We start from the raw sequence: 16,157 nt of genomic DNA, 5'->3' as shown, positions 1-16,157 counted from the left end.
GTCCCCGGTTTCTGGCCATGACGAAGCCCATCAAGGCAATGGATGGGGAGGGAGGAAGGGGAGGGTCTCACAGGACATTCCCAGCCAGTGGGACCAGGAGCTGGCCAGTGAAGACCCCTCCCCCCAACAAGTACCATGTGGCAGTGAAGACTAATCACGTCCCTAACCCTCTACTTCCCTCCTGGAAGGGGCGCAAAAGGAGGAAACAATGGGGAGAGACGTTAACGTTCATAAAAACATGGTCAAGGTGCTCAAGGCAGCATAAGAGTGGGTGTGATTTGTCCCCCTGACTCCCGCAGGAGGGGTGGGCACTGAGCCGCGAGCCCCGAGACGGCCTTCGCGCGCCGTCTCCCGGCAACTTCGGAACACGCGCTGCCAACGCACAAAGCTCGCCTCGCCTCTGGCCCCGGCGCGCTAGCGAAGGGAGTTCGTGTGGCAGAGAGCCTTGGGCCCTGCTCGCCTGCCAGATCTCGGTGATCCCTCCGCATGGGAAATTTTCTCAGCAAGCTACGCCCCCCGCAGCTCGGCCCCGCCCCGGAGGCCAGGAGCCGCCCACCCGCCCGCCCCGCCCCGCCGGCTCCCGCGGCCCGTCGCTACCCCATTCACCCCTCAGTCCCCACTCCTTTCCTCCGATCCCCTTGGAGGCCTTGCTGCCGGTAAGATACGCTGACCCTCCCCAGACCGAGGAGTTGACTTTGTTTCTTTGGGTTTTTTAAAAATTCTATTTTATTAAGGTATTATTGATATAAACACTCTTATGAAGGTTTCACATGAAAAAACAATGTGGTTACTACATTCACCCCTGTTATCGTGTCCCCGCCACACCCCATTGCAGTCACTGCCCATCAGCGTAGTAAGATGCCAGAGTCACTATTTGCCTTCTTTGTACTAAACTGTCTTCCCCCTGATCCCCCCCACACCATGTGTGCCCATCATAATACCCCTGAATCCCCTTCTCCCACCCTCCCACACCCCTCCCCTTTGGTGACTGCTAGTCCCTTCTTGGGAGTCTGAGAGTCTGTGTTGTTTTGTTCCTTCAGTTTTGCTTCGTGTTATACTCCACAAAGGAGGGAAATCATTTGGTACTTGTCTTTCTCCGCCTGGCTTATTTCACTGAGCATAATATCCTTCAGCTCCTCCCATGTTGCTGCCAATTGTAGAATCTGTTTGTTTCTTATGGCTGAGTAGTATTCCGTTGTGTATATGTACCACCTCTTCTTTATCCATGCATCTCCTGATGGACACTTAGGTTGCTTCTGTATTCTAGCTATTGCAAATAGTGCTGAAATAAACATAGGGGTGCATATGTCTTTTGGAATCTGAGAATTATATTCTTTGGGTAAATTCCTAGGAGTGAATTCCCAGGTCAAATGCTATTTCTATTCTTTGAGGAACCTCCATATTGCTTTCCACAATGGTTGAAATAGCTTACATTCCCATCAGCAGTGTAGGAGGGTTCCCCTTTCTTCACATACTCACCAGCATTTGTTCTTCTTACTCTTTTCATACTGGCCATCCTTACTGGCGTGAGGTGATATCTCATTGTGGTTTTTACTTGCATTTCCCTCATGATTAGTGATGTGGAGCATCTTTTCATGGGCTTGTTCACCATCTGAATTTCTTCTTTGAAAAGTGGTCTGTTCATATCCTCTGCCCATTTGTTAATCAGGTTATTTGCTTCTTGGGTATTAAAGCATGTGAGCTCTTTATATATTTTGGATCATAACCCCTTCTCGGATATGCCATTTATGAATATATTCTATACTATAGGATGCCTTTTTGTTCTGTTGATGGTGTCCTTTGCTGCACAGAAGCTTTTAAGTTTGATGTACTCCCATGTGTTCATTTTTTCTTTTGTTTCCCTTGCTCGAGGAGATGCATTCAGTAAAAAGTTGCTCATGTTTATATTCAGAATATTTTTGCCTATGTTATTTTCTAGCAGTTTTATGGTTTCATGACTTACATTCAGGTCTTTGATCCATTTTGAGTTTAGTTTTGTGTATGGGGATAGACGATAATCCAGTTTCATTCAACTGCATGCAACTGCCCAGTTTTGCCAACACCAGTTGTTGAAGAAGCTGCTATTTGCCCATTGTATGTCCATGGCTCCTTTATCATATATTAATTGACAATATATACTTGGGTTTATATCTGGGCTCTCTAGTCTTTTCCACTGATCTATGGGTCTATTCTTGTGCCAGTACCAAATTGTCTTGATTACTGTGGCTTTGTAGTAGAGCTTGAAGCCGGGGAGCATAATCCCACCTGCTTTCTTCTTCCTCCTCAGGATTGCTTTGGCTGTTCGGGGTGGAGGACTTGGCTTTTAAATCCTTTTTTCTTCTTAAGTCCTAAGTGGGTTTGTGTGTCTCACAAGCCTCTCAACACCCAAAAAACAAGGTGTTTAACCTCTTTAAGCACCTTGGTGTGTATCAGCCATGTCCTGCCTTCCTTTAGCCTTTGCTATGAGATGTGCTGCCAGAACTGTTCCCTTCCTTCAGTTCTTAAAGCTCTGAGCTTTAATACAGTATGGGTTTAGCAGAATACTTGGTAAATCACTTAAAATATCCCTAATTCAGGTGAAAATATTGTCTGTCTTTAAAGCATAGTACTACAATAGGTTTTGCTACTTTATTTCTTTGGGCCAATGCATTGTATCAGCGGAGCTCAAAGAGGTGTACCCAGGAAACCTCCTTGATGGATGTAACTTGGCTGATAAAGATGATTAGATTAAAAGACTTGATTTTTCATTTGGTCCCACTGGCTGAGTGATAACAACAAAATTCAAAGCTTGGGTGGCAGCACTATGTCCTAGAGAAGTACATTTATTTGAAAAGGTGAACATTCAGGTTTTTAAAATGTTTGATTTTGGGTGTGTATTTCTGATGACTTAGCATAAAAGATTGAAGGAATCTTGTGGAGGTCAGAGAGAAAATTACTATTATTAGGGTCCAAACAGGTTTCTCATGTTCTCCAGGTTGGTAATTTTTCTAGACCCCAGTGAGCCTATAACTGAGGGCTCTGTATTAGCTTTCCCATGATTGGAATAAGCAGTGATTATGTGCACCATGCACAGGCCCTTATGTGTGATGTGTGAAGTTTTCTCTAACAGACTGAACTAAATGAGAGCATTGGGGGATGGGTGTAGTTGGGTCACTAAAGTGTTTTTTTGTCTTTAATTTATGGGTGGGAGGATATTAAATTTGTGATTGAGGTGCTTTCGGGAGAACTTAGCAAATAATCAGTACACCTGAATAGTTCAAAAGGTCTCGGAGCATTTTTATACTTTTCTTATTAGATTAGGACAGGCCTATAATAAATTTACCTTCCTGAATCTTTGAGATTTGAAGCAATCTTTTCTTGTCTAGCATGAACCTATGTTCCATAGAAAGAGTGTAAGATCTCAGGAATATGAGAGTGTGCTTTAAAGAGAAAGTCGTATCATCTAACTGAGGGTTTGTGATTTGTCACAGGTGCCAAGACAGCAGTGTGAGGTCAGCTTTTACGCCCGTGCTGACCAAAGGAGTCCGTACTCCTTTTGTGCCTAAGTAAGTGAGAATCCATCTGGTTGGGATTTCCTATTTGAAAAAAGGTCATTATCAGAGTTATTGTCCTGTAAATTTTCCTCCTTCAAATCAGAGAGGAACGTTTTGAGTGACTTGCCACAATAACTACTTTGTCTAATTCCTTTTACTATTTTTCATTAATATGCATAAAATATGCTAAGGCTAAGAGGGTTTGTAGATACATTGAATAACCGAGTATGTAACAAAAATATCACAAGGTTTGTGCAATGGATAACATGCAACAGTACAAAATTTAAGAAAAATGTTAGATTTCTGCATTTGAGCTTAATTATACTTGAGGAAGAATTGGCTGGGAGAGAAAGAGGCTGCAAATGTTTGTGAAAAGACTTGGGGTGACTTACATCTTGAATTTGGGTCAGCACAATGTCATGGCTGCCAAGAAAGCTTAACATGCTCCTACTCTGTGCTGATAGGAGAACAAAGATGGGGAAGAGGCAGGTCAGTGGTAGTGCTCGAATGCCTTAGTCCCATGGTCCGTGGAGCACTGTTGGTGGGCTGTGCTGCCCTGCAAGACGAGGCAGACACAGACCGAAATTCACTGGGAGAGAGGGAAGCAGCTCAAGATGTCACGGGGTGGTGGTGGTGGGCAAGGGGGTTCTAAAGGTACATAAGTACTGGCCCAGAGGAGAAAAACCTGAGGGGCGTAAGGAAGTGAGGGAGGGAAGGACAATGGTCTGCCAAAGTCTGAAGGGCTGTCACAGGAAAGGAGGACAATTGGCCTGGTTTGGCTCCAGATGGGATCCATAGGTGAAGTAGGTGAAGGAGGAAGTATGTTTTCACCCAGTGTAGGAATAAACTGGTCTCTGGTTGACATTCATCAGCCAGAGATAGTGAGCTGTCTGCGCTGTCACAAAGGTTGAATGGCTAGTTCACAGGAAAGATGTTTAGGAAATTTCTGTTTCAGTTTGAATCTTAGAAAAAGTGGTTGGTTCCTCCTAATTTTTTTTGACAGCTTTATTGAGGTACAATGGACATAAAATACTGCGCCTCTTTAAAGTGTACAATCTGATAAATTTTGATATGTATCCTTATCAGAATTATTGTCCTATACATTTTCCTCTTTGAAATCAGAGAGGAACATTTTGAGGAACTTGCCACAATAACTATTTTGTCTAATTTCACACCCGTGAAACCATCAGCACAGTCAAGATAATGAACATCACCACTCCTGCCAGAAGTTTCCCCGTGCCCCTCGGTGAAGCCTTAAAACCTCCCTCTCACCCTGTCCCTGCTGCCAGGCATCCATTGGTCCCCATTCTGTCACTATAGATTTGTGTGCATTTCCCAGACTACACATAAGTAGAATCATATGTTTAATTTTTAAAATACTTAGCTTTCCCTTTCTGACTTTGTGAGACAGGTTTAGCTGAAATAACAGTAAAATTAACATTATCCTTTTTCATTACATTAGAACGATTTTGTGACCATGGGATAAAGCCTTAAAACAATGTTGTTGCCCTTCAGTAGCACATCTGTGATTTTCCCTTTCGTTTCCCTTTTAGGCCTGGGCCTCTGAAGAGTGGCCGCAATGTCCAGAGCTCAGATGGCCGCCTAAATAAGAGATTCCACCCCTACACACGTGGCATCCCTATGTCTGGTCGCAGTCACAATGCCATTCCCAGCGACCACAGCTCGACTGGAGGGATCTCTCAGGTACATTCACCTGGTGGTGTGGAAGAAGTGGGGTCTTTGCATTTATTAGTTGATTATGCAGTGTTTACTAGCCGCCTTCTGTCAGATGCTGAGATCACCTCTAAGGCAACAGCAGTTACCAACCCCTGAATGATCGCTATAGACCAGTGGAACAAACTAGAAAGCCCAGAATGCTTATGTGGAAACCTGAATACAAGACACAGCCATTATTATAGACAGATGGACAAAGGATGAATAATTCAAAAACTGGTACTAATTTGATTAAAAAGGTAGATTGAGTCTGGATTGCATTGGGTCATAAATTAATCCTATAGGCACTGGGAATTTAATGAAAGTTTTTAAAATAAGTGGTTATAATTCTTTTTAGAAAGGATGTAGTGTAGACTGGAGAACAGATCAAGTTTTGCTACCAGAATGACTTGGGTTCAAATCTTGGCTTTGGCACTTAGTAGCTATAGACTCTTGGGCAGGTAAATGACTTGAACTCTCTTTTTCTCATCTCTAAAGGACTGTTGTGAAGACTGAAGGTAATGTTTGAAAAGCACCCATTACAGTGCTTGTCAGTAAGTGGGCACCCAATATATAGAAGCTTGAAAAAAATAATGCATGTGCGGAGGAGGTTTTTGAGAGGAGAAAGAATTTGACATAAGTTTTCATCCATACAGAAGGCTCTTAGAGTAATATAAATGACATGTTAATGATAAGTGACAAATGTAGGAGATGAAGGCCCCAGCCAGGCAGTTATGGCAATGCAGAGGACAACAGTACGAAGTCTTTATTCTGCACTAGGCCCTCTGCTGAGCACTGTACATCCATTTCCTCAATCAGTGATCACAACAGAACTATGAGATACATAGTCATTGCTCCTCCTTACAATTTCACATCAAATGTCACACATACACAAAAGGAAGGGAAAATATCATAATGAACCTCCATGTAGCTCCAGCAGTTAACTGTTTTGTCAGTCCTGTTCCGTCAACACCCCCACCCCAGGTTGGTTTTGCTCTTGTGTTTTAAAGTACAAACATGTTGTTTCACCTGTAGGTACTTCAGTGTATTTTTTTAATTTTTTGAACATTAATAACCACAATACCTTTATTCCTCTGAATAATTATGACTTAATGTTAGTTATTATCACTCCAATTTGCCCTTATTACCCTATCTTATTATAGTTACTTTGAATCAGGGACCAAAAATCAACTCATTGCATTTGGTTCACATGTCTCTTATACCCTCTCTTTTTTTTTTTTTCTTTCAAGGTATGTAATTAATATATGTAATAAAAAATCTGAATGTAAAACTGTACACTTGTGGAAATAATAATTCTGACCTACTTCATAAGGTAGTTGTGAGGTAGTACATATAAAGTGTTCAAGAGTTTGCATTGTCCATAGTAAACATTCAAGAAGTGCCACCTATTACTATAATTTTAAATAAGTACAGTCCTTTAATTTCAGGGAACTTAATTCACACTCAGAGCTTCAGACTTAACATTATACAATGCTATGTATGGTGGCCTAACAAGCAGGCAAGGTAACAATAATCTTAAACTTTTTAACAGGTTGTTTTATATTTTTGAGATGTGCCCTTCTTGGCTTTTAATCTAATTATAATGCTTTGAAATTATGCATGTTTTCACGTAGTGTAACTTCAGTCTTGAGCAATAGTTATGTTTAAATTATTATGATGTACTTTTGTATCACAACAAAATTACATTGTCCTCATAGGATTGAATTTCAGTCATAGAGAAAATGAAGAAGGACTCATAATTGTAAATTATCTTCACTTTAATCAGCATAATGTACATTATCATTTTATTTAAAAGGTTATTCATTGAAAATCATGAGGTATTTATTGTATAGATGCCTTTAAACTTGGGTTTTAAATATAGGTTTTGTTTTTTCTTATTCTAGAAATGTTCATTAGTTTATCTTAATTTGAATTAATTGGAAATGGCGGTCACCTGGGGGAAAATGCAGACCCAAATGTAGGCTCGTCTCCGGGCTTCTCTTCTCTGTCTTGCCTCCACAGCGTCTCAGTGCTTTAGCAGCTCTTTCACACTGCCATGCCTCCAAACAGATGTGCTCCTCATCTTCTTCAGCATTTGCTGCTTGCCCTCAGCAGGCGGTTGGTCTAGAACACTGTACTAGGCCTTTGCCACATTTTGTTGTAAAGTTCCCATTACCAGTGGAGCCTGTGGCCTACTGCAAGATGTACACTCACTGACACTGACAGCTTTTGGATATTCTGTTGTGAGTAGTTAGCAGCCCCCTACAGATGTGTGATGTTTGAAAATGTAAGTTCTCAGAAGCAGGTGTCAGGAAGCAGAGACTATATATGAACCTTCTTTACACGATGCCTCATGGGAAGAACGGGCGGTGAATAGTGAACACAGTGCGATCAGCCCAGATGGCAGCCCTCATATTTGGACTGGTAGCATAGCTACTTGACTTAATTTGATTTTTCAGAGGAACACTGGTAAACACCCAAATCTAAGCTGTGCAAATTAGAAGTTCTAGCTTTGCCATTGTAAATCATTACCAGCATTAAACTGGTACTGATTATGTAAATTAGTACCAGCATCAAACTGGTACTAATTATGTAACAGAGAAAGTGAACAGTCCTCTGACTTCTCTGTGTGTGGCATTGGTGTCTCCATTTGTCTTAAAGGACATACTGTTGTCCAAGGCAGAAATATTTACAATGGCCTTAAATTGTCTAACCTCAAGCTTGCATTTCTAACTTCTTATCCCTTTATATATACCCCATAATTAAGGCAAATCAAAATGGTTCCTAAGAGCACCTAATACTGATACTTCCCTGCTTCCTGACCTTTCCATGTTCTGTTCTCTGTCCAGAATGACTACCCATCCCACTGCAAGCCTATAAAGTTTGTCTGTCTCCAAGTGTTTTTTTTTTTTTTAAGTCAAATCATAAAGGACCATCTCAGATACCACCTTCATCCACTGATTCTTCTAACTGAACTCTGCATAATCTTTTCTTAGGCTCCTGGCCAGAGACCTTCTTTATCTTTGGTTGCTGTCATCATTTTGTGTCCTGTCCTGTCTCTTTTCCAGATTGTAAATTTCTTGATGATGGAACCGCGATACTTATCTTCAGATTCTTTGTAGAGTTTGAAGGTATAGTTTGAATCCTTATGAAGCAGGAACTAGGCAAATAAAAATGGAATTCCAATGCAGAGCTAACTGCCAGAGACATAGATTGTTTTTATGAGTTGCCTTGTTGTGTATTCCTTGTCCACTTCTCATTTGACACCTTCATTATATTCATATGGAACTTTGAGACTCCATTTTTACATGGTACGGATATTAATTCATCAGTTTAATGGAAAAGACCTGCCTTTTAATGTTGCTTATGGTTTTGTTTTTGTTTTGGGGTGTTTTGGTTTCCTATTTTCTTCATAGTTTATGGAAACATTAGTATGGTTGAAAATTCAAATGGCACAAAAGGTGTATAGTAAAGTCTCTTTCACATGTGACAATATTTTTATACAGAAAGGTTCCTAGTTTTATGTAACCGCCTGTCAGCTTTCTGTCTTCTCTCTGGTACAGTCTCTCCCTACCCAACCTTATCTAACAGCTTGTCTGTTTTGTTACAGTCCTTTTCTTTGTTACACTTCCAAATGTAAATCTTTTATCACGTCTGTGTTGTACGTGTATGCACAGTCTATGAGGTAGAGAGAAAACACTTTTCCCATAATTGTTGAACTGGATTATCCTGAACGCTGGCTAGTCACGGATGGATGGCTGTATGGATAATTATCATATGACAGTAAATACCATAGATATTGCAAAAGTCACAAGTGTCACAATAGCATATTTTTAAAATTTAATAAAATAAAACTGAAAATTTAATGAAAGCAAGACCAAACTAGCTTACTGGTTTATTTTCACTGGAAGAGTTTCTGAGTTTCCCTTTATCATGTCCATGGACTAATACGGCATGACCTTGTATGCATCAGAGCTCGCTCTCAGCCGCCACTGAGTATGACGTTCCACTCTCCAGGATATGCAGAAAGCACGCTCATTCCTCCGCCATTTATTAGCATTCCATTACTTTCTCTGACTTTATAACCCATAGTTAATACTGGCAATTGACTCACTTTCCAGAAGCCCCTCTTCACAAAGAAATGTTTTTTAGTCACTTGGAGAGGAGACTTTATATACAGTGATGGGTTAGAGCCACAGAATTATGTTGAAGGTCAGCTCCTAAGTTATTACATAGGGTCAGTCACGTGACTTGTGTTTGGCTTTTAGCTCTGTAAGAGAAGAGGTTCCAGTGCCTCACCCTTCTCCATCCCCAACTCGTGCTACATGAAGACAATAGAGAGGCCAGCAAAGAAAATGAGGTAATCGCTGATTTGCTCTGTGGATTAATGAGAGGGTAGGAAAGGAGGGGAATTCACTTGGCTCTCAGGCTTTCTGAGACTCCAATTTGGAGAATCAAAGCACTTCACATCCAAAGGGCAGTGACATTGCCGCCCTGAATCGCTCTCGTCTCTTGCAGTCATCACATACCTACCACACCTGCCTCTGCTCCCCCTCATCTTCAGCATGAAGGGCTGGGGTGTAAGGGGAAGGGCCGCATGGGACGCAGTGAACAGAGTGACTGATGGGGGTGGGCAGCAGGCTTCACATTCTAGACCCCAGCTGACCCTCTAGGTGCCCGACTAGAATGCCGCTTTCTTAGAGAGAGAGCTGTGACTACAACTCTCAGACATTTGGCAGGTTGTATGGAAGGTCCTGGAGATTGTTTTGTGCTTGTTTTAAGACAAAGGTGTCTCTGTGGCTTCTCTCAACTGCCTCCCTTCATTTCTTTAGGAATTCTCTTTGATTTATTTTATTTGTTGTCTTGACACACTGAGATCTTAGTCATGGTTGTTCTAGACTTTGGCCAGTGGGTAGTTAGGAGGGTATAAGACATTATCCAGCACTTTTCTAAACTTAATTGTGCCTCTTCCTCCTACAGAAAACAGGAGCTTCCTCCTAACTCTGGCTCCTCAGATCCCTTGGGAAGTGAGAAGGGGTCCCAGGGAGAACAGGGTAAGTTGACGAACGCATGGCATGTGTTGGCGGTAGTGTGTATGGAGGGCGCATGGACTACAACCCACCAGAAACATGTACTAAGCCTTGATTTGTGTGGGGCATGGTAATTACAGAGACAGATGTTCCTCTCCTTCGGGCTTTACGGTCTGGTAAGGGAGAAAGGTGGCCTAGACTCATATAGCATAACCCAGGCCACATGGGGGGTTCAGGGTAAGGTAAGCCTAGGTGGGGTAATCTGTGCAGTCCAGGCAATTTCTGTCCAGTAAGCAACCATGTGCACACATTTGGAGCGATTACCACCTCATGGCTTCTTGACTGTTAGAAATAATCTTGCCAACACCATCCAAGAGCCCAAACCATGGAAGATAGAATCTCAGAGACACCTAGTGAAAGTTCAGTATTAAAAACTAGGCTGGAAAGACAAAGAGAAGAGAAGAAAGTAAGTCTGATATTTTATTTGCAGCTACAACCACATCTGGGAAGGCCAACTCCAGGGATTCTCCACCCAGCAGCTCGCGGCCACGTAGACGCAAATTCCAACTGGTGCCGTCCAGGCGAGGGATCCCACTTATCATGGTATGGTCTGTCCACCCGCCCCTGCCCACCCCAGCCTGGCTCCCCTGAGTCCCAGGAATGGAAGGGTCAGTGCAGGTTTCTTTCACTGCCTTCTGACTGGCTCGGCTTCTCCTTTTCCTCTTGGTAGCCTGAAGCTCCCATGCTCGGCTATACCATCACAGTCGAAGAGTATGAGCAAGTTCAGACAGAGTGGCTGAAGACCGTCTTCAAGGATAAGACTGGTAAGGAATAAGGGTTAATTTCACACTCCAGAGACGGTTCCCTTTGGTTATATTTTGGTCTTTCTCCTCTGAGAAATCCAGCTCTTGGGTTCTCAGTGGACTCCGAGCACAGTGAGCACTGACATTGAGAGGAAGCATTTCTACACGAGTTCCCCTGAGTCCCTGAGCCTCCCCGTGCCCTGCGAGGCCCCTGGAAAGAATTCTCCCACCAGGGAGGACAAGCCTTTCTTTCTTCCTTCGAAACTGCCTCAAACTCTGAGAGTGCGAACCCTCCTGGCCCTCCACCGTCTAATCTCATCCTGCCTGCTGCGGGGACTGCTGCTTCCTCAGCCTCCCTCCCAGCCCCAAGCACTAACCTGCTGCTGGGGAGCTTGGGGAAGTTGGCAAACTCCCTGGGCCTACCTTCTTTTCCAGGCGAGTGGGACAGCTTTCTGGGGAGCACACAGTGCCATCAGCCTCTGCTTAGGGGAAAGCAGCATGCCAGCCAGTCACTGAAATGGTTGAACCTGCTCTGGCTTAGCACACCTGAGCTGGTGCAGGCCTGACGGCTTCAGAACCCTCTCATCAGGAGGGAATTGTAGGGAAGGGCCTGCCATCCTTAAAGCTGGAGAAGGCCGCCTCGTTTTGGTAGTCAGAGGGCTGCTGGCTTGCAGCCCATTCCTTAGCTGCTCTCAGCTGTGCTTGGGTTTAGATGATTGGATTTTCTTTAGTGTCCACACATTTAACCCCTGCTAGGCCAAGTTTTATCCCCTGTTGTCTGTCTTATGATCTGTGAAGGGTAGAAATAAAGAGCCTTTCCCTGATTTTGAGCAATGAATACTTTAAGAACCTGTGGTAGAGATGAGTCATATTTGCTGACACCTGAATCCCTGGCACATAAGTCTTCTAGAGCACCAATACCATCACATTTGAGATACCAAAATTCACGTTTTCTGTTCTTCCTAGAATCTGCTGCAGTGGCAATGTTGGGGGGGAGGCATTGTGTATTTTCCTCATCCTTGTCCCCACCGTGACAAGCAATTGAAAGGCAGAGACACAGTAGTGAAGCAGAGGAAAAGATTTATTTAAAGTTACTTAGACAAAAAGAGCAGGTGACTCAGAGAGAGAGAGCAGCACCCTGCAAGGTTCAAAAGAGAGAGTTTACAGTGAAAAGGTTACGCACTTAGAAAGTGCGGGCGACCTCAGGGAGAGGAGTGCCCTGAAAGTTTGGGGTTCCCCCTTTTAAGGATTCTTCAGGAATGTGACTAAGGGCTGGGGGTGCAGACCTGTTAGGTGGTCTTTGAATACTTAGAACTAATGTAGCACGAGGAACTTCCTGCTCTGATTTCTCCCTGGGAGCCCGGCATTTCTTGGCTGGGAGCATATCAAGACTGCCTGCCCGGCCCCCAAGGTGGGCTGAGTTATTGTCTGTTTGCTAAAGTGTAAGTTAAGAATCTTCTTAATGTCCTGGGTATTAAAACCCAATCTTATTTTTAAGATGGAATCCTTCCTGCCTGTTACTGTGTTGTTTATGCTGGGCTTGCTTGTCATTATTAATTGGGCAGATTGCAAACTACTTCATTAGGGAAAAAGAGTATATAGGTAAAGTTAAAAATATAAGCTGGGCCTGTATGATTAACACAATAAAGCCATGGGCTCTGCTGAGGTACCCTCCTTTCTCTGGGGAATATTCAAACATTCCAGGCCAAGCTGCTCCACGGCTTTTCTGAGCTTCCACTAGTTAACTCTGGGTCTCTTTTAATGGGCTTTTTCCTGGCCTTATTCTTTTTCCATCCCACTCACATCTATTTTCCTGCCTAACAGGGTGCGATCCCTTCCCCTCTGAGAAAGAACAGGATCAGAAGCAGGAGAAAGATCTGACCTCACTGGCAGTCACACAAGACCAAGATTTGCAGGTAGGCAGCAGAGCTCAGCGACTAGCCATTTCTGGCAGAACTTTTCCCAAACCACAGGAAAGCCAGGTAAAAATACCTTCCTGGGCCTCCTGCCTCCCAAGGAACTCAGCCTGGGAAGTCCTGTTGAAGCACCCAGTGTTCTGTTGGCCTGGCCCTCCACAGCTTAGGGCTCACAGAGAAGCACTTTCTGGTAGAAGCCATGCGCTGATGAGGTCTTTTTCCATTGGTACAGGATCAAAGCCCTGAGGAGCCTGAGAGAAAACACAGGTGTTTAGAAAACAACATCGACATCGGCAGGAACTAGCCTACGTCCCTTGCCCCTACCCCTGACACCTTACGCAGATGGAGACTTCGGCTCCTCCTGGGAAGAGCCTCTGACCTGTTGTATAAAGCAAATTGACTACAGCACATCTCTGGCTTCATCTTGCAGGGAGGGAGGGGCAGCCCTGGAGGCCACTGCCCTCATTTGGAGGGCTCAGGCTTTTTGCAGGAGGGGAGGCAGGATGTGGCAGAGCACAGCCTGATTGATACCTTTGTTTACTTGAACGGTTCCACTGGTGAGGCTGGACAGAATCAAGAAACATCTGGACCACCAGCTGAAAAAATGGTGGCGTGCGAGGCGAGACAGAGGCTTCCTCCTAAAACCGCATATAATACGAAAATATAACTAATACAACTAATCCTGAAAAAGCAACAGGAAAGAGGACTGCGCCAAACTACAAACACCTGGAGAAAAGAATGAATCTCACAGAACTGGGTAACATACCAAAGCTGTGGCCTGGCAGGACCCAGGCCCTTCCCCCACCCCAGCTCTCAGGCAGGGAGGAAGAGAAATGGAGCAGGGAGGGAGTGGAGGCCTGGGACTGCTGAACACCTAACTCTGGACATCTGCTCTGGGAGCACAAACCTACATTTCATGGTGTTTTCATGGTGCTCTCGTGATTAGGGGGTTGGAAAGCTAAGACAGGCAGAATTCCTGGAGACACTGAGATTCCAGCCACTTGTGGAAAGCAGGGATCCATATCTGGCAGCTCTGGGACAAAAGAAAGGTGGGCACTCTGAGAGACTTCCTAACAGCAAGAGGGCTGCTAAAGGGTCAAGGATGACACAGAGCTTACTGCTCAGGAGAAAGGACAGGTAGACAAAATTTTCCAGGATCACTCTGATCAGCAGGTTGGGAACTTTCACGATCTTCAGGAACTCCAGCTCCCTGGCTGGCTGCACAGCTCCATGAACCCACAGCTCCGCGCGATAAGCAGCCTACTGCACCTTTCTCCCGGCCAGCACCACCTGGCTCCCAAACCGACAAACCGTACCCTGGCATTAGGCCGACCAGAGGAAAGCCCTGTCTACAGCAACTACAAATGCAAAGCATAGAGGCTTATACCTGTGTGCTCGGCCCAGTGTTCGGGCAGTGGAGACAGGCACAGCAGCCAGGAAGCAGGAAACATCTCTTTCCTCCCTGCAGGCATCAATAACACTCCCCTATAACCCCCAACATTGCTTCAGGGGCTGAGCAGCTATAGAGAGTACAGCTTCTGAGCACTAGAGGGCGCCAAATACAAATATGAAATGCCAAAGCAACCAGGAACCTGGTTCAAAGTAAAATTATGAATATGAATACAACCCCTGAGAAAGATTAAAATGAAATCAGCCTCATGAATCTGCCTGAAAGGGATTTCAAAATAAAAATCATTAACATGCTCATGGAGGTACAGAAAAATATTCAAGAACTCAGGGAGGAATTCTGGTTGGAGATCCAATCATTATGGAACACAGTATTAGACATGAAACATACAATGCAAAGTTTTAAGAGCAGATTAGATATGGTGGAGGAGATGATAAATGAATTAGAAATTAGAGGAGAGGAATACAAACAAGCTGAGGCACAGAAAGAAAAAAGGATCTCTAAGAGTAAAAGAATATTGAGAGAACTGTGTGACCAATCCAAACGGAATACTATTTGTATTATAGGGGTTCCAGAAGAAGAAGAGAGAAAGGGGATAGAAAGTGTCTTTGAGGAGGTAATTGCTGAAAACTTCCCCAATCTGGGGAAGGAGACAGTCTCTCAGGCCATGGAGGTGCACAGATCTCCCAAAACAAGGGACCCAAGAAACACAACAAGAAGACATATTATAATTAAAATGGCAAAGATAAATGGTAAAGACAGAGGATTAAAACCAGCCAAAGAGAGAAAAAAGATCACATACAAAGGAAAACCCATCAGGCTATCATCAGACTTCTCAACAGAAACCTTACTGGCCAGAAGGGAGCGACATGATGTATTTAATGCAATGAAGCAGAAGGGCCTCAAAACAAGAATACTCTACCTGGAAAGATTATCATTTAAATTTGAAGGAGGGGTTAAACAATTTCCAGATAGCAAAAGCTGAGAGAATTTACCTCCCATAAACCATCTCTACAGTGTATTTTGGAGGGACTGCTATAGATGGAAGTATTCCTATGGCTAAATAGCTGTCAACAGAGTAAAGAAAATAAAACCAGAGTAAATAAAACCACTGTAAAGAAAGTAGGCCAATTAATTACTAAGCCGATGCAAAATCAAATCAACTACCCCCAAAGATGGTCAATGGATAGACAAAGAATACAGAATATGATACCTAATATATAGAGAATGGAGGAGGAAGAAAAAGGAGGAAAAAAAAAAGAACCTTTAGATTGTGTTTGTAATAGCATACTAAGTGATTTAACTTGGACTGTTAAACAGTAAGGAAGTCACCCTTGAACCTTTGGTAACCACAGATCTAAAGCCTACAATGGCAGTAAGCGCATACCTCTTGATAATCACCCTAAATGTAAGTGGTCTGAATGCACCAATCAAAAGACATAGAGTCAATGAATGGATAAAGATACAGGACCTGTCTATATGCTGCCTACAAGAGACTCACTTCAAACCCAAAGACATACACAGATTAAAAGTGAAGGGATGGGAAAAGATATTTCATGCAACTAATAGGGAGAAAAAATCAGGAGTTGCAGTACTTGTATCAGACAAATAGACTTCAAAACAAAGAAAGTAACAAGAGACAAAGAAGGACATTACATAATGATAAAGGGGTCAGTCCAACAAGAGGATATAACCATTATAAATACCTATGCACCAAACACAAGAGTAACCTACATATGTGAAACAAATACTAA

General features: G+C 43.4%; 2 protein-coding genes across 14 annotated transcripts in view; one reads left to right on the top strand and one right to left on the bottom strand.

Moving 5' to 3' along the window:
* Positions 1-575: 575 nt before the first annotated feature.
* LOC140849489 (nuclear envelope pore membrane protein POM 121-like) lies at positions 576-11,111 on the top strand. Its single transcript, XM_073236779.1, has 7 exons — positions 576-656; positions 3,471-3,545; positions 5,087-5,237; positions 9,515-9,606; positions 10,227-10,300; positions 10,767-10,879; positions 11,007-11,111. The coding sequence occupies exons 3-7, from the start codon at positions 5,175-5,177 to the stop codon at positions 11,109-11,111; spliced, it is 447 nt and encodes a 148-aa protein (XP_073092880.1). The 5' UTR covers positions 576-656; positions 3,471-3,545; positions 5,087-5,174.
* A 1,031-nt stretch (positions 11,112-12,142) lies between these two features.
* The window catches only part of LOC140849488 (EF-hand calcium-binding domain-containing protein 8-like), a 34,325-nt gene continuing 30,310 nt past the window's right edge, over positions 12,143-16,157 (bottom strand). For 10 of the 13 annotated variants that reach the window (XR_012131405.1, XR_012131407.1, XR_012131410.1 and 7 more), the window contains 2 exons: positions 13,527-13,633; positions 12,143-13,246 (listed from right to left, as the gene is read on the bottom strand). Coding sequence is in view for 3 of the 13 variants with exons in the window: in XM_073236775.1 (XP_073092876.1) it covers positions 13,230-13,246; positions 13,527-13,633 (124 nt within the window). In the remaining 10 variants the exon portion in view is untranslated. Of the gene's footprint in view, positions 13,247-13,526; positions 13,634-13,906; positions 14,029-16,157 lie in introns of all 13 variants that reach the window. The other 3 variants (XR_012131404.1, XR_012131412.1, XM_073236777.1) reach the window with 2 other exon arrangements.

This window comes from Manis javanica, chromosome 5, assembly GCF_040802235.1.
Source record: "Manis javanica isolate MJ-LG chromosome 5, MJ_LKY, whole genome shotgun sequence".
NCBI lineage: Eukaryota > Metazoa > Chordata > Mammalia > Pholidota > Manidae > Manis > Manis javanica.
The sequence above is the reverse complement of the archived record's forward strand: the minus strand, read 5'-3'. Positions and strand labels throughout refer to the sequence as shown.